Source organism: Nyctereutes procyonoides, unplaced genomic scaffold (assembly GCF_905146905.1).
Source record: "Nyctereutes procyonoides isolate TBG_1078 unplaced genomic scaffold, NYPRO_anot_genome, whole genome shotgun sequence".
In the NCBI taxonomy this organism is placed as follows: Eukaryota; Metazoa; Chordata; class Mammalia; order Carnivora; family Canidae; genus Nyctereutes; species Nyctereutes procyonoides.
The window spans coordinates 34,196,363-34,219,121 of NW_026575047.1; the positions used below are offsets into that span (position 1 = coordinate 34,196,363).

At 52.7% G+C, this 22,759-nt stretch overlaps 2 protein-coding genes across 2 annotated transcripts; both read left to right on the forward strand.

Annotated features, from left to right (window-relative positions):
• The first annotated feature begins 369 nt into the window (after positions 1-369).
• On the forward strand, positions 370-1,974 carry ANKRD34C (ankyrin repeat domain 34C). The gene has a single exon (XM_055325936.1). The coding sequence runs from the start codon at positions 370-372 to the stop codon at positions 1,972-1,974; it is 1,605 nt and encodes a 534-aa protein (XP_055181911.1).
• Positions 1,975-12,287: 10,313 nt separating this feature from the next.
• TMED3 (transmembrane p24 trafficking protein 3) lies at positions 12,288-20,857 on the forward strand. The gene is made up of 3 exons (XM_055326757.1): positions 12,288-12,540; positions 13,550-13,798; positions 18,581-20,857. The coding sequence occupies exons 1-3, from the start codon at positions 12,358-12,360 to the stop codon at positions 18,815-18,817; spliced, it is 669 nt and encodes a 222-aa protein (XP_055182732.1). The 5' UTR covers positions 12,288-12,357; the 3' UTR covers positions 18,818-20,857.
• Positions 20,858-22,759: the final 1,902 nt, after the last annotated feature.

Genomic DNA, 22,759 nt, shown 5'->3' on the forward strand with positions numbered 1-22,759 from the left:
AACTGAGGTAAGTATGGAGCAGACAGCCCAGTGACGGCAGCTTGTCCTGGTTACTAGGTGTAGCATTGTGTCAGCTGCTTTACTGTGCTTAAGGGTTTTCTGTGTGTGCTCTCATTTGATCTCCATGCTGGCTCTATAGCAGCTGCCACCCTTCCAACCCCCACGCAGTACAGATGAAGAAAAGGATGCAGACAAGCCAGGTCACCTGGCCAAGGTGGCATCACTCAGGATCAGCTGGGGTTTGACTGCATCCAGCCCTGTAATAGCCGCACCACTCAGATCACCTCCAGAACACACGACACTCTTTCTCTCTTCTTCCCTCGCTAGGTCTGATCGCCACGGTGGCCCCAAGGCGCTGGCGCCAGTAGGATGGATGACGACACAGAGCTGAGGACTGATGGAAACTCGCTTCTAAAGGCTGTGTGGCTGGGGAGGCTCAGGCTGACCAGGCTCCTCCTGGAGGGGGGCGCTTATATCAACGAAAGCAATGACAAAGGGGAGACGGCTCTCATGGTGGCCTGCATCACCAAACACGTGGACCAGCAGAGCATCAGCAAGTCCAAGATGGTGAAGTACCTGCTGGACCAGAGGGCTGACCCCAATATCCAGGATAAGTCTGGCAAGACAGCTCTTATCCATGCCTGCATCAGGGGGGCTGGCGGAGAAGTGGTCTCCCTGCTCCTGGAGAACGGAGCTGATCCCAGCCTTGAGGACCGCACTGGGGCTTCAGCGCTGGTCTACGCCATAAATGCAGATGACAAAGACGCCCTGAAACACTTGCTCGATGCCTGCAAAGCCAAAGGGAAGGAGGTGATTATTATAACGACAGATAAATCATCATCAGGCACGAAAACCACCAAACAGTATCTCAATGTCCCTCCTTCACCCAAAGTGGAAGACCGACAGCCACCTCCACTGTGCATGTCGCCCTCAGATATTGAACTGAAAGCCCCAGGCCTGGGGTCTCCACCCAGTGAGAGGGAAGATGATTTCTTCAGCCTCCAAACAGGGCATCTGAGTAGTTGCAACACTGCCAAGGCTCTGAATGAGCCTGGGTCACCCACCAGGAAAGCAGGGAACCCCAAGAGGGCCCGCCTGCCCCAACTGAAGAGGCTCCAGTCTGAACCCTGGGGTCTGATCGCGCCGTCCGTGCTGGCTGCCAACACGCGTCAGGATGAGACCTACGGTGCTAGCGCAGATAGTGAGGTCATCAAGAGCATTAGTGATATGTCCTTCCCCAAAAGGGGGCCGCTCTCCAGAACCAACAGTATTGATGGCAAAGACCCCACCCTCTTTCCCACAGTCACAGAGCAGGTTCTCAAGATCCCAGCCTCCCCGGCACCAGCATCCTGGAAGGCAGCCTATGAGAAGGGCCAGGCTTCCCACCCTCGCCTGGCCCGAAGAGGAACTCTCCCCATCGACCAGGAGAAGGCTGGTGTCAGTGCCACAGGGTCCCCCGCTCTCAAAGATTCAGTGTCCCTCAAATGGCTAGAGAATGACCTGCATGACTTAGATTTACAGGCAGCAGCGGAGCAGCTCAGCTCTGTGTCCCTAGAGCCAAGCAAAGGGCCCTTGGACAGGAAGAGGCTCAACGGCTCCCACCTGGCCCTCTTCCATGGCTCAAGGGAGTCCCTGGATGCTGCACCCAGCACGTCCCCCAGCTCAGCACGCCGCAGGCCACCGCATCTTCTGGAGAGGCGAGGTTCTGGAACTCTGCTGCTGGATCGAATTTCGCACACCAGGCCAGGCTTCCTCCCGCCTTTAAATGTAAATCTGAACCCACCCATCCCAGATATCAGATCTAGCGGCAAACCTCCTTCTCCACTTGCTGGTGGCTTAAAATCCATGGTTCCCGTTGCGCCAAGTTCACCAAAGAGAGTTGACTTGAGAAGTAAAAAGAAGCTCCTCAGGAGGCACTCTATGCAAGTGGAACAGATGAAGCAGCTATCTGACTTTGAAGAAATCATGACCTAGAAGCTTTCAGAGGGGTTTTGAAAAAAGACTCTGTAGTTAATGAAAGGGTCTGTAATCTTGGCCAACAGAGCCATGCAGACCCTGTGCATCCCGTTCATCCCTTAGGGCTGGTGGAAGATGTGGAACAGGGTGCTGTTTCCCTTCTGAAATGGTCTCTGGGTTTTTACAGGCTTACTTGAAGAGAGCTTGGAATAATTGGGTCCTAGACAGGAAATCATCACAAAAAAAAAAAATTCTCCAAAGGAAGAAAGCCTCCGGGGTTTGGAAGGAGCACAGCAAGCACAATGATCTAGGCTCAGTTCTCTTCTGCCAGACAGACAAGAACTTAGAGTCTACGACAATATTCAAAGTATGCCCTTTGTAATAAATCTATAAAGTGCCTACAAAGAAGATGAGGCTTTCACATTTGTCGGGATGTGCGAAAGCTCCAAACCAACCCTGAAGCCAGGAAATCTGGTAGCTGTGCTCTGTTGGAAGGAGGAGAAGTGAGCTCCCCCGTCAGGGGGCTCTAGCAGGTAGGGCACCATCCAGCACGGCACACTCGAGATCTTTCCAAACCCCAGTTACACACTGTGTTCGCACGCATATCTGGATGTGCTTCCCCAACTATCATAACATGTCCCCCAAATTCTGATGTGCCCCACTCGTTGATGCCTCCGAGAGACATCCCTGCCTCCCTCCCGCCCCGAAGCAAGCTCTGCGTTGAAAGCTTGTGAAAAAACAATCAGGGTCTGTTCATTAATTTGGAATGTGTTGAATGTGATACAATTTCCAGAATAGACCTGTTTCATGCTTGTTCTTAAGAAAACTTGATGAGAGATCCCCAAAGCCAGAGCGGTAACTAATGATGGGGTGTATACAGATGAAAAGCACAAGTGGGTGGTTCTCAGGCCAGAAGCAGTGGGGACTGGACTGAATTATATAGCCTGAAAATGCTAAGGGGTGCAGACTGTCATTTCAGCTACTCTTGTAGAGGTAATTCAAGAAAAATCCAGTTTCTGCTTTGCCTGAATTTTCCATGTGATGGGGGATTTGTAAAAATAACCTCCTTGAATGACCTTCTCCAGCCACATTGCACTCACCCCAGGAGGGAAGCAGAGACTCGGCACATTTGGAGGATTGTAGCCGTGTTTCAGATGAAGGTGTTCCTGGTTATCTCCCATCTACTTTTCTTTTCCTGCTGCCCAGACACATTTGCTCTAGGGTTAGAAGAATTTGGTGATCCCTGGGCATCTCATCCCAGGAGGAATGAGTAAAGGCTCTGAGATTTGGGTTTGTATCCTTGTTTCATCATTCACCAACTTTGTGATTTTCCTAAGCCTCCACTTCCTCATCACAAAAGGGGATTGACAGTGTTTCACCTTGAAAGGGCAAGGGAGAGTGAAGTGCAGTGTGCCCGAGAGAGCCTGCCACCGTGCCTGGCACGGATAAGTAAGTGGATGGGAGGTAGCTAATTCTGACTCACATCTTCAGACCTCTGAGGCTTCCCCATCTCACACGATGCATGATATCCTACACAAAATGAACTAAAGTCCAGCTGAAAAATTCAAGTGTCTCCTTGAGACTCCCAGTGATTCCATAATACTGAGCCCTCAGTACGTTGGCAAAGTAGAATATATTTGGCCACATCTGCCAGACATTTATCCCGAACAAAAATGCTGATGATGTTTACAAATAAACCGAATATTTATTTTTTAATCATTCCGTTGGGGCAGGCCCATACTCAACCTTGGCACTACTGAAATTTTAGACTGGATAATCCTTTGTTATGGGAGACTGTCCTTTGCACTGTAGGAGGTTCTGCAGCAGCCCTGGCCTGACACCCACCAGACACGGGTAGCATCTTCCTCCTACATGTGACAACCAAATATGTCCTGGGGGCAGCATCACCTCGGCTGATCACCACTGCTCTGGGAGTCTGACAGTGCATCTGGCAGAAATATGTCGAGACCAACAAAGCTGCATGGAGGTGTGGGTCTGGCTGGGTCAGCCCTCCTATGGACTTGAAGCCAATCGAATTGTGCTTTTGTAGGATGATTAATCGATTCATAACTTGGGCCCTTAGGATTCTTGGCAAAATACAAATGGGTTGCTAGTGGCCTCTTGTACTTTGCAGGGGGGAAGAAAAGCATGTAAACTGGTGAAAACAGAGATCAGGAACCTGGTTTAGCATGGACAATCCATATGCTTCTCGGGACCACTGAGTCACGAAAAGTCCTTACCAAATGGACATGATTACAGGCAAAGAAACAACTCTCCAATGCATTAGAGAGAATCACACAGACAACCATTGTTCTCAGCAGCTCATTAAATACCCATACACACTCATGTGCACACACATGCTACACACATACACTCCAATTGTCGTTAGTGCCAGGGAAAACTAACGTCTGCTAGTAGATCTAGTCGTGGGGATCTCGTAGACCTACTAGATCTCTGCTAGTAGATCTACCACTGCACATGTCCATTTCCCCAAACCTTTAGCTAAGACTTGAAAGCCTAATTTATCCTAAATAGTGAGTGAGTCACATTCATAACAATTAGCTTAGGTGAGACATGAAACATGATAGTTATTTATCCAGAATAACCTGTCTGTCCCACGAATGCCTATAGCAGGTGCTCTCAGGGCACTCACAGCCTGCCTCCATCAGTTATGACCTGTCCATTGGCCTTTCTCTGGACAGTCTCCAGGAGAGAACCTTCTTTCATCCCTGTTTAATGATGCATTAGCTGGATTAGACTGTTCCAAACCAGTGCGACCACAACACTTTATCACGATTAGTGCATAAGTAGGTGATTTTGTCCACGTTGACAGACTTCACAAGGATGCTTCTTAAAAGTGTACTTTAGATTCAACTATGTTTTCTAGACCAGAGATTAGCTTTTCTTTTGGAAAACTACTATCACTACAGAAGTTAGCTGCAAACTGTAGTTGTAATTACCCATCCACTTAACTTTCTGGAATATTTATCAAAACATATTATAGAACAGGAGCCTAAAGTTTCAAAGTCTGGAACTTAAGTTTAGTTTCTAGACACTCCAAAGCCAGTTTTTGTTTGTTTGTTCAAACCCATTGTCAATTATTCTAGAATTTCATCAGGTAAACAGTATCTTGCAAAATGCAGGCTGTGTCTGACCTTCCTCCTTTGTGTGTGTTGGTGCTTTGGACATATCGTGTGTTGCTTGAATCGGTTCTCTGTGACATTATACTCTAGTCTCAAGCTGACAATGTGCTCAAAGATATTTCAAAATGCAAGTAATGGAGCTTTTTAGGTACCTCTAATACGTCAATAAAAGATATATCGCAATCCTTCCATAGCCTGCCCCATTTTTTGTAGTGAAATCTCAAGGACAGATATCAACTTTTCCTTACAATGGGGTTGACATGACTGCTTAGGAACATTAACCTTAGCAGACACCCAGTATTTTATGTATGCATAACTTTATTTTATTTTTTATTTTAAAGATTTTATTTATTCATTTATTCATGAGAGACAAAGAGAGAGAAGCAGAGACATAGAGGGAGAAGCAGGCTCCCGGTGGGGAGCCCAATGTGGGACTGGATTCCAGACCCTGGTTTCACAGCCTGAGCCGAAGACATATGCTCAACCACTGAGCCACCCAGGTGCCCTGCACGCATAATTTTAAAAATTAATTTTTTTTTACTTACCCAAGTATTATAGTTTCTCTCTTGATTAAACAAAAGGCAAAGGACAGGAAGGTGCACTTCATGGTGAGAGCTGGTGTCTGCTCTGCCCCCACTGCTTGGGTTTCCTGGGGCTACACCTGTCACCCACTGCAGCCACTGGCTCTCTCTCCTTGAGGCCTGTGTCTAATGTCAACCAGTGGTAACATAAACTCCCACTTGAGGGCAGAGCATCAAGAGGACAAGCCCTCGTCTCTTAAAGTACAGGGTTCTGTGATTCACGTTGCACCCACCATCCCTGATTCTCTGAACAGTTCAAACCTTTCCTTAGGTTCTCCCCTAGACTACTGAAATGAATTATGCCAACAAAAAGGGAAAGAAAGGGGGCAAAAGACATGAACAGAAATCTCACAAAGGAAGACATAGACATGGCCAACATGCACATGAGAAAATGCTCTGCATCACTTGCCATCAGGGAAATACAAATCAAAACCACAATGAGGGATCCCTGGGTGGCGCAGCGGTTTGGCTCCTGCCTTTGGCCCAGGGCGCGATCCTGGATACCTGGGATCGAATCCCACATCGGGCTCCCGGTGCATGGAGCCTGCTTCTCCCTCTGCCTGTGTCTCTGCCTCTCTCTCTCTCTCTCTCTGTGACTATCATAAATAAATAAAAAAAAAAATTAGGGATCCCTGGGTGGCGCAGCAGTTTAGCGCCTGCCTTTGGCCCAGGGCGCGATCCTGGAGACCCGGGATCGAATCCCACGTCAGGCTCCCGGTGCATGGAGCCTGCTTCTCCCTCTGCCTGTGTCTCTGCCTCTCTCTCTCTATCTGTGTGACTGTCATAAATAAATAAATAAAAATAAAAAATATTAAAAAAAAAACAAAACCACAATGAGATGCCACCTCACACCAGTGAGAATGGGGAAAATTAACAAGGCAGGAAACCACAAATGTTGGAGAGGATGCGGAGAAAGGGGAACCCTCTTGCACTGTTGGTGGGAATGTGAACTGGTGCAGCCACTCTGGAAAACTGTGTGGAGGTTCCTCAAAGAGTTAAAAATAGACCTGCCCTACGACCCAGCAATTGCACTGCTGGGGATTTACCCCAAAGATTCAGATGCAATGAAACGCTGGGACACCTGCACCCCAATGCTTCTAGCAGCAATGTCCACAATAGCCAAACTGTGGAAGGAGCCTCGGTGTCCATCGAAAGATGAATGGATAAAGAAGATGTGGTTTATGTATACAATGGAATATTCCTCAGCCATTAGAAACGACAAATACCCACCATTTGCTTCAACGTGGATGGAACTGGAGGGTATTATGCTGAGTGAAGTAAGTCAATTGGAGAAGGACAAACAGTATATGGTCTCATTCATTTGGGGAATATAAATAATAGTGAAAGGGAATAGAAGGGAAGGGAGAAGAAATGTGTGGGGAATATCAGAAAGGGAGACAGAACATAAAGACTCCTAACTCTGGGAAACGAACTAGGGGTGGTGGAAGGGGAGGAGGGCAGGGGGTGGGGGTGACTGGGTGACGGGCACTGAGGGGGGCACTTGACGGGATGAGCACTGGGTGTTATTCTGTATGTTGGCAAATTGAACACCAAAAAAAATTAAATTTATTATAAAAAAAAAGGGAAAGAAAGGAATAGGTTCAGTATATCTGTTCCCCACTTCTGTCTTCGGGAAAGGCAGGCCCAGGTCATCTCCAAATCCCTGAGGGACCCTACAGGGGTGGGGAAAGAAACTGATGGGAGTGATGGGGGAGAGGTGATGAGGGACAAGGCCACAGTGGCCCACCAGAGGGAGAGGTTGCATTCCCAAGATTGATAGAAGGCTTAGAAGTTTGGGGTCCCTTGAGTAGAACTTGTTCCCTTCCAGAGCAAAACCGTAGAGGGGAGAGGCTACGTGGTGCATCCTGGGAGGCGGGTGAGGGTCAGGCTGGGCAGGAAGGACTCTAAGCCACTTGTCCTGATGGAACATTGCAGCTTGGACGGTGTACACCTCAGCATGGCTGGTGAGCAGGAGGAGGAAGGGCACCCAGAGCCTGAATGCTGTGCACTGTTGAAGACTGCCACAGAATGGGGCCAGGGGGCACCTGGGAGTATCTCAGGTGGGCTCAGCTCGTGAAGCATCTGCCTTCAGCTCAGGTCATGATCCCGGGATCCTGGGATGGAGCCCTGTGTCGGGCTCCCTGCTCAGTGGGGAGTCTGCTTCTCCCTCTCCTTCTGCCCCTCCCCCCGCTTGTGCTTTCTCTCCCTCCTTTCAAAATAAATAAATAAAATCTTAAAAAAAAAAAAAAAAAGGAATGAGGCCAGGAGAGCTCTTCCATGATTGAGATGAACATTCGTATCGTCTTTGTTAAGGTCGGGGGTGGGGGACCAGATCCATTTTAATTTGATTTAGGAAAGTGAAGAAGTGTGATGTTTCTTATATCCAAAGGTCATGAAATTTGTAGCAATCCTTGCTCTATAGCACAGTGTCAGAAGGAAGAGACCTACATCACACTTGGAACTTGCCTGGGGGAGGTGGTCAAAGGCGAGGAAAACCTCAGGCAAGACAAGGGAGGTGGTTACTGTCCAGCTGTAAGGATGCCAGATAGGGTCCACAGGGAGGAGGGTGTTGGAAAGTTCTCCGTGGGAATCCTCCGCTGACAGTGCTTCCCTGATCTGACGCCGCTAACGGTGGATGTGGGATTTGAAATCATACAGTAAAAATGTAGCGCCACCCGCTGGAGAAAAGAAAGGGTCAGCATTGTGAGGAAGGACAGGGAAGGAAGAGGAACAGAGGGGATGAGAAGGAAAGGGCAGAGAGGTCGAGGTCCTGCAGGTGGGTGGGAGCCCACATGGAGAAACATCTCCTGGATCTCCATCCGGGAGTCCTCAGCCTCCCTTGGGGTGATGGACCCAGGAAGCACAGACACCCTTGATCTACAGCAAAAAGGATTTCTCATATGGGGAGAGCTAAGGGAGCTGAACTGATTTTGTAATTATCCCATTAGAATTTAATAAGTATTTAACACCCCCCCCCCCAGCCTCCACCTTTTGCAACTGTATGCACTGTTGGTTGCCTGTCTGGTTTGATTTCTCCCTTCTTGTTTTAACAAACCTGATTGTGTTCATGTAGTTGCTGTATATATCCCTGCCTCTCTTTTGACTGAAGCAAATTTGCTCCACCTCTAGTCACCCCTAGGGAAGTCCTGATTGGTCATAGTTAATCAGAACAAGTCCATTCTCCTTATCAGCCCTTGGCTAAAGGATCCAATCTAAACCAATCTCCATGACTCTCCTCGAGTCAGTGCCTTAGGTCCAGAGACAGATAGGTTGCCTAATTGGACCAGTTGGGCTGAAGGTAAGGACATATGTCCCATGGTTGAAAGATTTGCTGTTCCTTCCATTAGACATGACCAAATAAACATGTTGTTTCAAAGCTTATTTGTTCAGTTTGATGACTCTCTTTTGAGCATAGAGTCTAAAGATGAAGCCAACATGCAGAGGAGGGTAGCACTGGGAGGAAAGTGGAGCCTTGATCCACTTTGATCGTGCTATGTCTGCAGCCACTCACCTCTGAACTTTCTGCTACATGAAAGAAGATATCCTTGTATTCTTTAATTAAAGTTGGTTTTTCATTTCCTTTGGACACTATGTGAATTGCTTGCTTATCTAGTCTCTGCTTGAATATTTTAATGATGAAAAAAATCAGTATCCCTGTTCATTAAGCTTTGGAAAGCCCTAATTGCCAGAAGTCCTTTCTTATATTGAGTTAAAGTGCACCTCACTGTCAGACTCATGCTTTGTTCCAGGTTACACAAGATGGAACATGCAGGACAGAAATGCCCTGAGGTACAGGTGGACACAGTGTGTTTGGGAGGTATGTTGCCTTTAGAATCAGGCGCATCCGAGTTCAATTGCTGGCTTAGCCATGAATAAGCTGAGTGAGTTTGGGCGCTATGGCCGCTTGTTCAATGGCCACAAATTCCTGCTGTCCCAGTATCCTCCTCCTCTGAATGGGACTTAGAGCTGCTCCCATCCAGAGATGGTCTAATTCTTCACCTTGAATCTGGGCTGGACTTGGGACTTGCTTTGGCAAAAGAGACACTGGGGTGTAGTTTTTTTTTTTGGGGGGGGGGGCTTGCTGTTTCTGCCCTGGCCTCTGGGATGCTACCCTGAGCCTGCTATATAAGGAAGTCATGTAATTGCAAGAGGTGACAGGATGCACGAGGGCTGAGCTGCTGTAGCCAACAACCCACATCAGCTGGTGCACACGTGAGTGGGGCCATCTTGGACTTCCAGCTCAGAGGTCCACCAGCTGAAGGCAGGTGCATGAATAAGTCCGAGCCAGCCAGCTGAAGAACCATCCAGCCAACTGATGCTGTCTCGGAGAAATTGTAAATCATTGTTGGCTTCAGCCATGGGTAGTTTGTTACACAGGAAAGGCCGACAGAAGCGGAAATGTGATTTCTTTACACATCCTGAGCTGCTGTGTCTTAATCATCAAAGGGGGAAGATAATATTTTTTGCACAGTTGCTAGTGAGAATTAATGCAAAATATGCAAAGTGCATACGTAGCTAGTACTGCAGGAGGTGCACTTCATTTGCTAAGTAAGTGGTAGCTGTTATGCAAACTTATTTTTTAAAGACTTTATTTATTTATTCATGGGATACAGAGAGAGAGAGAGAGAGAGAGAGGCAGAGACACAGGCTGAGGGAGAAGCAAGCTCCATGCAGAGAGCCTGACATGGGACTTGACCCTGGGTCTCCAGGATCAGGCCCTGGGCTGAAGGCGGTGCTAAACTGCTGAGCCAGCCGGGCTACCCCTGTTATGCAAACTTTTAAAGTTATCACTTTCCTCATTCTTAGATTTTATTCTCTGAGGTTAAATCCTGTTTCCTTGGACTTCATCTGGTTTGAGAAGCGTTCCTGGCAATTTACTATGTATACTAGCCCCCTCCTAAAGTAGTATGACACATGTACTCTGATCATTGCCTGGGACCAGGCAACAGTGGCCTCCAGGAATAGCTGCTTGCACGCTGCAGGTGCTGAAACAGCTCTGCTCTTGATTCACAGGCGCAAGTCAAGGCTCCTTTTCCAGTTCATCCATTTCTGCTGACTGACGTTCTGCTACCTGTTGATGATCAGTCTCCCAGTGCTCTGACTTGAGCGGCTGCCAAGTCAGGCATCCCGTCTCTGATCCTATGCAGGTGTTTTCTTGGAACTTACACCTGGACTTCACATTAAACCCGGTGAAATTCCATTTTGTTAGTCTTAGCCCGCCAGCTGGCCAAGGTCCTCTTGCTCTTACATCTGTCATTTGTTTCTTCCCTGGCTGCGTCCATATGAAATGATTATTTCTTACATTTTTCTAAAAAAATGGGTAACAAAAAAATAATGTTCAGCAGTAGAGAGCCAGGGCAAGAGTCCCAAGGTACAGTCCTCCATAACTTCTCTGAGTCTGGTACAGAGTCAGTAAATATCAACAACAGCATTATGTGTGATTGCTTTCACATCTGTCTGCGTGGTAATGCACCGCCCAGCGAGCCTGGTGGCAGTTCTTCCGTCATCTGAGTAGACATCTATATGGGCAGCTAAAATCTTTGCTGAAATCAAGATGCACATCTGATAATGCTGACCTGAAAAAAACCCTTTACTGAGTAGCCAGACCACAATCAGTGTCTTTTTCTCTTTATCTGATCATAGACTATAAAACCTGTAGTAATGATTATACAAAATATCTTTTGGAGCCAATGGTAGTGGACTTCCAGCCCCTGCCCCTGGCAGTAAATCAACTGATCAGCTTCGGGGCATTTGAGAAGTCAAAGGGAAAGAGGGAGGGTGTGATGCCAGGACAACCTTCACCTTGTGATGGTCGGGACTTCTGCGTTGCCCAGCCAGAGACCTGAGTCCGCATCCGTGTGAGCGCAGGTGTGCAAGCGCAGGTCACCTCCCCGCGTCGCTGCAGCCTCTACACCGGGAGGCGGAGGTGGCGTCCTCAGCGTGTTCCCAGGCCTTGTTTCTGCAGCCCCCCAACTGCGGTGCGGGCGGGGGCGCCTACTGCTGCACCCGGAGGCTGGTCCTCCAGGGAAGGGCGGTGTGGGCCACCGTGCTTCGTGCAGCCGCTGCGACGGGTGGTGGGGCGGGGGGAGGCGTGCGGACCTGGGCCGACCCGGGTGGACCCTGCACCCCGCGCAGTCTGGAGGTGCAGACAGCACCTGCGGGGCCCGCGCGCAGGGTGACCCCGTGTTCCCCCCTACCCCGCGGCGGCCCTCCCCAGTGCTTCGTGCAGCCGCTGTGGCTGCTGGTGGTGGTGGGGTGCGGACCCGGACGGACCCGGGGGAACGGTGCACCCCGCCGCGTCTGGAGGTGCAGACAGCACCTGCGGGGCCCGCGCCCAGGGTCCCCCGCCTGGCCCCGCACCGTGCCTCGTGCAGCCTCCGTGGCGGGGTGCGGCCCTGGGCCGCCCCGGGGGCGCGCGGCAGTCGGCGGGCCAGAGCCGGGAGCGCCCCGCCGCCCGGGGCAGGGCCGTGGCAGGGGCGTGACCCGCCCGCGGAGCCGGCGCGCACGCGCAGCGGGGAAGGCTCGGCCCCCGCCGGAGCGCTCGGGTCTGCGCCTGCGCACCCGGCCGTCCGTCCGCCCCCCCCCCCCCCGGAAGCGCCGCCGCGCCACGTCCGCGCCCCGCTCGCCGCACTGCGCAGCCGCCGCGGGCCCGGACCCGGCGGAGCCCCCCGAGCGCCATGGGCCGCGGGGCCGCGCTGTCCGCCTCCGCCTCCGCCTCGGCCGCGCTGCTGCTGCTGCTGCTGCTGCTCCGGGCCGGGCGGCCGCGGGGCGCCGAGCTGACCTTCGAGCTGCCGGACAGCGCCCGCCAGTGTTTCCACGAGGACGTGGACCGGGGCGTCCGGTTCTCCCTGGACTACCAGGTGGGGCGGCCCGGGGCGCCCCGCCCGCTGCCGGGATGGGGGGGCGGGGGCAGCGCGGCAGGTGCGCTGGGGCCGGGCTGCGTGGGGCGGATCCGCCGCGGCTGCCCGCCCGGGCCCGTCCTCCCGGCCTCCCGGCCCGGCGTCCCGGCCTCCCGGCGTGGCGGCCCCTCCCTGGTCCTCGCCGGCCGCAGCCGCTGCGAGAGGCTTGTGCCGCGGACAGCGGGGGGGGGGGGGGGGGGGTTGTGTGTGTGTGGGGGGGTTGTGGGGGGGCCTCGGGGTCGCTGATGCGGCCACTTCAGCCCTGTCGCTGCAGCGCGATCATTAGGAGGCTGGAGGGGCCTCGGAGGTCACTGCAAGGTCGGGAATCCCCTGCCAAGGGCCGGTCAGCTTAGTCTAAACCCCTCCAGCCGCAGGGCGCTCACCACTTCGCAAAGTAAATTCTCCCACCTGTGCAGAGGAACTTTGGAAGTTTGGAAGCAGATGGAGGCAGTTGATACGTCCCTTGGTGGACCTGGGTTGTAGCTATTGACCGCCTGTGTGACTCTGCCGGGTGCCCATCTTCCTAGGTTTATAAAGAGAATTTGAACTTCCGAATTTCCCGGGACCCTCTTCCCTCTGATGGCCACTTTAATCTGCACTTGCCTTCTTGCACTCAATCAGTAGGGATACTAATGTTTACTAGACCCGCTCTGCAGTCCCCTTGAGCCTGGTGCCATAGCGTCCTCTCTGTAAAATGGAAAGGATCAAGCTCATTGCACACTTGCAGACAGGGATTCAGATCTTAGTCCTGTCACCTTTAAGCAGTGTGACCATGATGACCCATTTCTCTCTCAGCTTGAGTGTAGTCCCCAGTAAAACAGAGTGTCCTGGCACCTACTTTAGGACGTTGTGAAGATTACCTGAAAACAAAAACATTCCTAAAGTCTGATGGTGGTGCCTGGTCGGCATTTAGTACTGGGTGGTTGCCCCGCTGGTCGCAGCGCACTACGGGTGTCTTTGTGGTTGTCAGGTCATCACTGGAGGCCACTACGACGTGGACTGCTACGTGGAGGACCCGCTGGGGAACACAATCTACCGAGAGACCAAGAAGCAGTATGACAGCTTCACGCACCGGGCTGAAGTCAAGGGCGTTTATCAGTTTTGCTTCAGTAACGAGTTTTCCACTTTCTCTCATAAGACCGTCTACTTTGACTTTCAAGTTGGTGACGAGCCCCCCATCCTCCCAGACATGGGGAACAGGGTCACAGCTCTCACGCAGGTGAGTGGACGTTGGAGGGCATAGGCTGGCTCAGCCTTCAGTCTGTCCCCCTTCCGCTCCTGTCATGGCTGTTGCTCTGCGTCACCACCCCATCCAGCTGCAGGGCTGGAAGGCTCAGCGTGGGCTTCATTCCTCCCCACATTCAGTCCTCGAGGACACTGTTCCCCTCTGGCCCCCCTGCATTGTTTAGCGGGATCCCTGGGGTACTCTCCTCTGGAATTCCTCGGTTCCCACCCAGGCTTGCAAGCAGCACTGCTTTAGAAGTGCTGTGCTCCCCTCTCGTTACACTGTGTGTCTGCATCAGAGGCCGGGGGCCTGCTTGTGTGGTGTGTTAGTTACGGTAACAGGAGCCACTGTAGCAGGGGTGCCCCAGGTGTCGATGGCCTAACACTGTGGAAGATTTTTCCTCATTCAAGTGATAATCTAGGTTGGTGGAGAGCTTTCCTCCAGGGGCTGACTCAAGAACCTGGGGTTTCTCTTTCCTGTCATCTCTCTGCTGCCCCTCAGGACTCCAGGCCCCTCTATCCCTGACCACAGAAGAAGGGGGCATGAGAAAGCCCCACCTGTTTCTTAAAAGCCCCTGCCCAGAAGTGACATACAGCACGTGCGTTCCTGCCGCTCATAGTCACGTGGTGCATCTGTGTGCAGGGCAGGCTGGTAGATATGTCCCACTGTGCAGTGCACTCGTAGCAGGGGCCCTACACTCTGGAATCGGGGCAGATAGTCCTCTCCGTTGTGCATGGTGCTCGGGGTCAGTGATAATCTGATCCCAGGCTCCTTCATCTGTTTCCCCCCACCCCTGTTGGTAAAGCTCCTACCTCTCACGTGGAGGCCCCCAGCTTCCCGAGGCCAGCGCTCCATGTCATTTACCTTGCTATCCCCTGCGTCCCAGTGCCTGGAGCTTGGCAAGGAGTATTTATCCAGTCACTGAGTGACAGGGCCCAGGGAACCCTGCAAGACAGGGATGATCATTGTGGATCATTGTGGAATGGATCATTGTGGCCACAGTTCTTGGACCAGAGCATCTGAGTCTCCACCAGGGCCAGGTCATGATCTGGGCTGCCTCTAGGTGGCCCCTGCTCCTCCGTGGCTCTGCCCATGGGCTCCTCTGTCCTCTCCGAATGGTGGAAGGCTAGTGGTGCGCTGTCCAGCATAGTGGCCAGGCTACACATGGCTGTAACAATTTAAATGTGTTAAAAATTAAATTTAAAAACCCCTTCCTTGTTGGCTCTCTAGCAGCATTTCTGGTGCTCAGCATCACAGGTGGCTAGTGGCCACACATGGAGAGGTGCGCTGGCAGCACTGGCTTTGAGCCTGGCTGTGTGACTCTGGTAGAAGATGCAGCCCGGGCAGGTTCTGTGTGGGAGCCTGCACAACCTGTCCGCTATGTTAGCAAAGGAATCCATACTAGGATGAAAGAGCAGGATCCAGAGTGACCGAGGCCCAGGCCAGGGCTGGAGGCCACGGGGACTTGGTCAGAGGCCTGGGGCTGCCTCATTGGTGGTCTGGGAGGATTAAATGTTTTCCTGTGCCTGCTCTGAGGTCAGCTCGTGCTTCCCCATCTTTGAGTTCTTGAAGTCTGTAAAGAACCAAGTAATCCTGCCAGTGGAGGCCTTCTGGAGGCGAGGCCTGGGGGAATGTGCTGGTGGTCACAGGCTGAAGGCCTGAGCACCACTAGCTGGTCGAGACAGGATGAGACAGTGGGCAGTGGAGGAAGGGGATGGTCCTGGGTAGGGGACAGGTCAGGGTGTCTCCAGGGACCAACTGTCATGATGGAGCAGCAACCAGGATGCTTGTTGGGGGGCTTTCAGACCCTGGAAAGCAGCTGGGGCTGGTGGTCTTGGCAGTGCAGAAGGCTGCACTCCACCCTGCAGGCCACATGGCTCTGGAAAGACAGAATGTATTCCGCTGGCAGCTGGACGGATTGCCCAACTGAAATTTTGTGGTACCAGGCCGAGGAGGTGCCTCTTAAACCAGCACTGGTGGAAGGTCCCTGTGGATGGGATGGAGTGTGCTCTTGTGGGAGGTTGACGCTTCCGGGTGTGTGCCATCAGGTCTCCTGTGGGGCTGTGCCAGGTCCTAACTAGATGCCAGGAAAGCTGTGTTAGCACCTGCTGTGGCTTGCCCTCTGGGACCTGGCCCCCTTCCCTGTCACCAGTTGGATCTGAGACTTTGCAGTTGCCTCGGCTCTCTGCCCAGAACCGTCTCTGGCCGGTCTCTGGCCCATGGCCTCTGACCCAGGGCTCAGGTGGTGCCTCTCATGGCACATCTCTGATGTGTCCTCTACACCCATGACTTCTGAGTCCTTCCTCTTCCTCCCTCCATCTGCCCCTTGGGCACTCCTGTGGGAAGGGTGCCTCCACCTCCCCCTGTAGGACCAGCCCTGGGTGGTCCCACCATGCTACACCCCCCTGGCCAGCCCCATTCAGGGTGCATCCAGTCTTCTCTATTGTCCTTTAGTCTGTGAACTTGTGGCATCCAGGACTGGCCTGAGCCTGCTCTGTGTTTGATCCCTGGGGCCTAGCACAGTGCCCGGAAGCTGGTGAGGCATGAATCGCCGTACACGTGAGTGAATGTGTTAGTGGAAGTCCAGACTGTGAGAGAACAGCCAGCAAGCACCATTGAAGTTCTTGTCTCATTCCTACAGGTGCTCGTCTGTAGCCCTCACCCCCTGGCAGTGATTCGGGTCTTGCAGGGATGGGCAGAGCAGTGTGAACGCAGACCATGTTGACTTTCCACATCTTCCCGCATAACAGGGAGTGACCAGAAGTGAGCACTAGGGAGGCTCCTGGAAATGCCATGTCTTGACTTGACCTGGATGCAGGCTCCCAGAGCGTAAGCCTGACTGTGCTGCTGCCCCTTCCCTGGTCCTTCCCAGATTGGTCCCCTGTTCCTTCTGTGAGGGTGGCTGTGCTTTCATGAGCTCTAGAGGCATCGCCAGAGGCCTGGGGGGCAGAGGGGAACGTGCCTGCAGAGGCTACCATCACCTCCAGCACAGAGGTCTGTGCCCAGAGCGGTCCTGCTGAAGGCTGTCATTTGAAGCCAGTTGGCATTGAAAGTCCCCTTGGGGACCAGCTTCTTGACATCAGGATCCCTTCTAGGATCAGCTGGCTGTTTCTCAATATCAAGCAACAGTAGGTACGAGCTAACTACCCAGTGCCGACTACTTTGGCCTGGAGATTATGACCCAAGATGGCAAGGTCTGCAGGATGCCACCCAGAAAGCAGTATAGAGGTACCCTTGGGCAGCCCACTGGAGGCCACACAGGCTGTCCTTTATCATGGAGTCTGCCCACAGGGTTCTCTGAATTCCATCTGATGCTTGGTGACCTTGTCACTACTCCATCTGTGTGGCTCTTCCCACCTCTTACCCACAGGCCAGAGGAGAGGGCCAGCCATGTGCATGGAGGAGACCCATGGCCCTGGAAGGTAGGCTGGTTGTCAGGCGGACCCAGGACACAGCCTCCTGAATACAAGGCTGAGGGGATGCCTTTGTCTTTCCTCATGTGGCCCAGGAGTCAGGAGTCCCCAGCCAGAGGAATAAGCCAATGGCACTTTTTGGCTGGAGTCTCGAGACCCATTTGTCTTCTGGGGACGGTTTAGTTTGTGTGAGAGAGGAGGGTCTTGGGGGTCAGTGAGGTGGTGGTGCAGTGACTCGGTCTCCCCTCCTTATGCTCACTGTGTGGATGGTTCACCTCTGCAGTCTGGGGACCGAAGCAGGTGACTGTTGGACACTTTGCAACTGCTGCAGCCCGAGAACGTGTTGTTGGGATAGAACTTACTAGGTCTTGGATGAACTCACGTGTTAGAGATTGCCCGTGAGAACTCATGACCACAGACGTATGTACATGAGTTCTGATCACCACGCACCTGATGGCCTCAAACCACACCCCTTTATTACCTCCACCCCGCAGGTGGGAAGTCCGGCCGCTCGGCTGGGTCTGGCTGGGGTCCTCCCAGGCTGGGTCAGGGCATGGCTGGTGAGACCTCATCACGGGGCTCTGGGAGGCTGTCGGTGGATTCAGTTCCTTGCAGCTGAAGGACCGTGGCCTGATTTCCTTGGCTTCGTGCACCCGCCCCAGGCCTTCCTCTGGTCCCTGCATGTGCCTCTCCATCCTCAGGGCCAGCGGTGGCACACCCAATCTACTCCTTGGGAGGGCTTACGGGATCAGGTTGGGCACCCTGGGTGGTTGCCACATCGAGGAAGGCTGTGCTGTCCAGGAGGAGAGCTCATCCTGTTACAGGCGCTGCCATCAGGGCCGGGCGTCCTGGTGCTGCTGGGACGGTTTCGGGATTCTTTGTGGCAGGTGCAGTAAACCCGTGTGTGTGACGTATATGAGAGGCACGTGTTCCTGTGTGTGTGTGTGTGTACAGGACACTATGCAGAGATTGTGTTCAGCAGCGGAGCCCCACACGGTCGTCATTTACTTCCCTGCTGCTTGTTAGCTGTGTGACCTTGGGCACATCACATGGCGTCTCTGAACCTCTGTTCCCTCATTGGCACCCAGCGTGGTAGGGGCCGTGGACCCTGCCCGTCGGGTGTCAGGAGTGTGAAGAGAACACTCCTGAAAGCGTTTGGCTCGGGACTCAGGTGGTGAGTGCAGACCTGACTGCCACCTGCCAACCTGCAAGGGTGGCCCAGGTCCTTACCCTCCCTGAGCCCGTTAGCTCATCTGAAGATGGAAGTGAGGCGCAGATGCCCTTCGCACAGACATGTGCTGCCGGGGTGTGGGCCGCCTTCCTCTCTTGGGGGGAGTGTGACTGCCTCTTTCTTCCTGCGCAGATGGAGTCCGCCTGTGTGACCATCCACGAGGCCCTGAAGACCGTGATTGACTCCCAGACACATTACCGGCTCCGCGAGGCCCAGGACCGGGCGCGGGCGGAAGACCTCAACAGCCGGGTGTCTTATTGGTCTGTTGGCGAGACAGTCGCCCTGTTCGTGGTCAGCTTCAGCCAGGTGCTGCTGCTGAAGAGCTTCTTCACGGAGAAGCGAGCCAGCCCCCGGGCGATGCACTCCTAGGTCTGCGTCCTGCCCCGGGCCCTGCCGCCAAGCTGCAGCGGCTCCCCCAGGGCGGCCCTGGGCAGGGAACACAGGTGGCCCCCCAGCAGCCAGTGCCTGCAGAGCCCAGCAGCCCGTGTGGCCCCAAGGAGGGCATTCGGTAGGGAAGGGCCCATGGTCTGGCTGTATGAGGACCCCCAGTGCCCTGTCCTCCTGGGGGCGGCTCAGGGCGCTCATTGTGCTCCACAGAGTGGATCGCTGGGCTTGCATGTGTCCTGTCCTCCATGGAGGGGAAGGGCCATCCATGTGGCTGGGCTCTGTGTCCCCCCCCCCCGCCCTGGGGGGCAGAGGAGACCTCTGAGTAAGCAGCAAGGGCCTGTGGCCGGGTGCTGCCTGAGGTGAGTTGCGTGCCTCCCAGAGGCAGCACTCTGCCTAATAAAAACTAAGCAGGAGCCCCATGGACCCTAGTGCTTGTATTTCTTTGCCCTGACAGAGCGTGCAGTGTCCTGGGAACGTGGGTGTGCAGGGTGGGGGGCACCTGCTGCCCATGAGGCGTGTGTGAGGTGCTGCTTGCTGGGGAGCAGAGCCTGGGGTCATTTGCCCTCCTCCCAGTGGATGAAAGCGGTGAAGTGGGAGCTGGTTATCCTCTAGGGTCAGACTCCGAAGGTCACTGTGGAGGCATCTGATTGTTGTCCCAGCACAGGGGCTGAGGACAGGAGGGGACAGAGCAGAGCAGTTAGTGGCTGTGCTGCGTGCCATTTCCACAGCAGCCACGCTGGTCTCTCTCTGTAAACCTTAGGTCAGACCATGTCTTCCCTGGTTGACACCCTCCGTGGCTCCTTGTGTCCCTCAGGCCATGGGGGACTGTGAAGTCTCGCCTCTTTGGGTACTGGCTGCTTGACCCCATGTCGTCATTCACCCCTCCCAGGTCTCCTTGCTCTTCCTGCCACGCACCAGGCTATGCCTCTGCCCTGGGGCCTTTGCACACACAATGTCCCATGAGAACACCTCTCCCTGATACCTGTGTGACCTCCATCGTATCATGGTTAGATGTCATGTTACCCGCAGGTCGACCCTCACCACTCCGTTCAAGATGGAGTCGCCCCACCTGCCCCTGCCTCCTGCCTCCCCACCCCTGCTTCACTTCTCAGCTATGTGTCACCACTGATACAGATGTTCACTTGTGCATGTACTGTCCCTCGTGCCTCGTGGGATGTAAGGTCCACCATGGGGATGCGGGGCAGGGGGATGGCTTTGCTCGCTGCTGCAAGGCGTCCTGCAGACTCAGATCTTAACATGTACCAGTTGCTGAGCAGATGGCCTCGCCTGTTGGAAGTTAGTGTGTCTGACCGAGCGTCTCTGAAGTAGGTCTCCATGGAAGATCTGAGGTCTGCCCTAAAGACATCTTCCGAGCGATCCGAAACCCAGCTGCCTGGCTGGTGCTCTTCCTGCCTTGTAGGCACAGAGGCACGGTTTGCATCGTGTGGCAGAGAAGCTCCATGGGGCCTGCCTAGCTTGGTTCAGTGAGGGATGCTGCTTATCTGTTCATAACTGTTTGATACTATTTCTTCTTCCTTATTTTAAAAAATAATACCTTCCTGGGGCCCCTGGGCAGCTCTGTTGGTGAAGCATCTGCCTTCAGCTCAGGTCATGATCTCGGTCCTGGGGTCGAGCCCCTTGTTGGGCTCCCTGCTCAGCGGGGAGGCTGCTTTTCCTTCTGCCCCTGCCCTTCTTGCAAGCTCTCCTCCTCTCTCAAATCAGTCAATCACTTTAAAAAAAAAATTGATATCCTCCTCAAACTGGGAAGGAGGGAGGAAGGGATGGATGGTCAGTTGCTGCAGGTTCTGGGAAGCGAGTGTTAGCGGAGAGTCACAGCCCCCAGAAAGGCCGGCGCTCCTGTGGTTGTACCTTGTGCTTGCACTCTGCTCCTTCTGGCCCTGCTGCGGGACTGCGTCTGTCTGTGAATGTGCCCCGCGTGCTGCTGATGGGACACCTGCTAGTTCTAGCTCTTTCCTCACAATGTCCAAGAAAACATGAGTAAATAAACCAGATATGATGGTGCCTGAGAGCTCGAACATCTACCTGGAAACATGAAACCTGCATCCTGACGTTCTGCTGCTCCCTGTGGGGATGGGCAGTCCAACCACTCCCCTGCGCTGTGCTCACTTCGGGGCTCTCTCATTTTGCCTTATCCCAAAACAAGCCGTGCAAATTACAATAGAAGGCAGTTGCTGCCCTGAGGTTAATGAGGGTGGCAGACGACAGCCATACTTTCCTAAGAAGATGCCATGTGTTTGGGGGCTTATGTGGAGAACCGGGAGCTGGAGAAGGAAATGCCATGGTCTGGGCTGCTGGAGCCTGTCATGCCACCCCTAGGAGATGACCCTGCTACTGCTCAGCCCTCCATGGATGCCACTTGGCACATCCATACTTCCTTGTGGAATGTGACTCCATATTCACTTTAAAACATTGCCTTTCGGGGCGCCTGGGGGCTCAGTGAAGCATCTGCCCCAGCTCAGGTCATGGCCCTGGGGTCCTGGGGTCCAGCCCTGCATCAGGCTTCTTACTCCTTACATCCCTCCCCCTCACATGTGCTCTCTCGTTCTCTCAAATAAATAGATCTTAAATAAAGTCTCCTTTCTTATTAGGAGTGCCTGTTGCCAAAGGAGGGGAGGCACAGGTGGGTCAGGTGGCTGTGGGATCTGGGGAGGAAGACAGAGTCAAGGCTCTGTCTCTTGGATGACCAGTCATCTGACTGCTTATATAATTTGCCTTCAAGGGGAGGGTGTGTTTGAGTTGCATTTTTAATTGCAAAGTATTAAAAGCCACGTTCTCATTTTTGATTTATAAAATTGTATTTCAGGCAATTTTTTTTAAATTTCAGGCAATTAAAGTATTAAGTGGAATCTATTCTTCCATACGCCAAGCAGGGCAACTCATCTTTTTTTTTTTTTATTTAAATTCAATTTAGTTAACATGTAGTGTATTAGTTTCAGAGGTAGAGGTCAGTGATTCATCAGTTGTATACAACACCCAGTGTTCATTACATCATGTGCCCTCCTAAATGCCCATCACCCAGTGACCCCAACCCCCACCCCCTTCCTTCCAGCAACCCTGTTTGTTTCCTCTGATTAAGAGTCTCTTATGGTTTGTCTCCCTCTCTGATTTCATCTTGTTTTATTTTTCCTCTCTTTCCCTATGATCCTGTTTTGTCTCTTAAATTCTACATATGAATGAAACCATATGATAATTGTCTTTCTCTGACTTATTTCTGTTAGCATGACTCTCCAGTTCCATCGACATCGATGTAAATAGTAGATATTCATCCTTTCTGATGGCTGAGTAATATTCCGTCATACGTATAGACCATGTTTTTATCCAGTCATCTGTCGAAGAACATCATGGCTCCTCTCACAGTTTGGCTATTGTGGACATTGCTGCTATGAACATTGGGGTGCAGGTGTCCCGACATTTCACTACATCAGTATCTTTGGGGTAAATACCCAGTAGTGCAATTGCTGGGTCGTAGGGTAGCTCTATTTTTAACTTCTTGAGGAACCTCCACACTTTTGCAGAGTGGCTGTACCAGTTTGCATTCCCACCACCACATGCAAGAGGGTTCCCCCTTCTCCACATCCTCTTCAATATTTGTTGTTTCCTGTCTTAATAATTTTAACCATTCTGATTGGTGTGAGGTGGCATCTCATTATGGTTTTTTGATTTGTATTTTCTTGATGGCAAGTGATGTGGAGCATGTTTTCCTATATCTGTTGGCCATGAGTATGTCTTCTTTAGATAATTGTCTGTTCATGTCTTCTGATGAAAGGGCAGCTCAGCAGGACTGGTCCTCAGATCTGGAGCCCAGGTGGACCACACATGTGAAGTGACCCTTGGTTTATATGTGGTCCAGCCAGCGCTGCAGAATGTGCTGAGTCTGTACTGGACATGGTGGGTGGGCAGCAA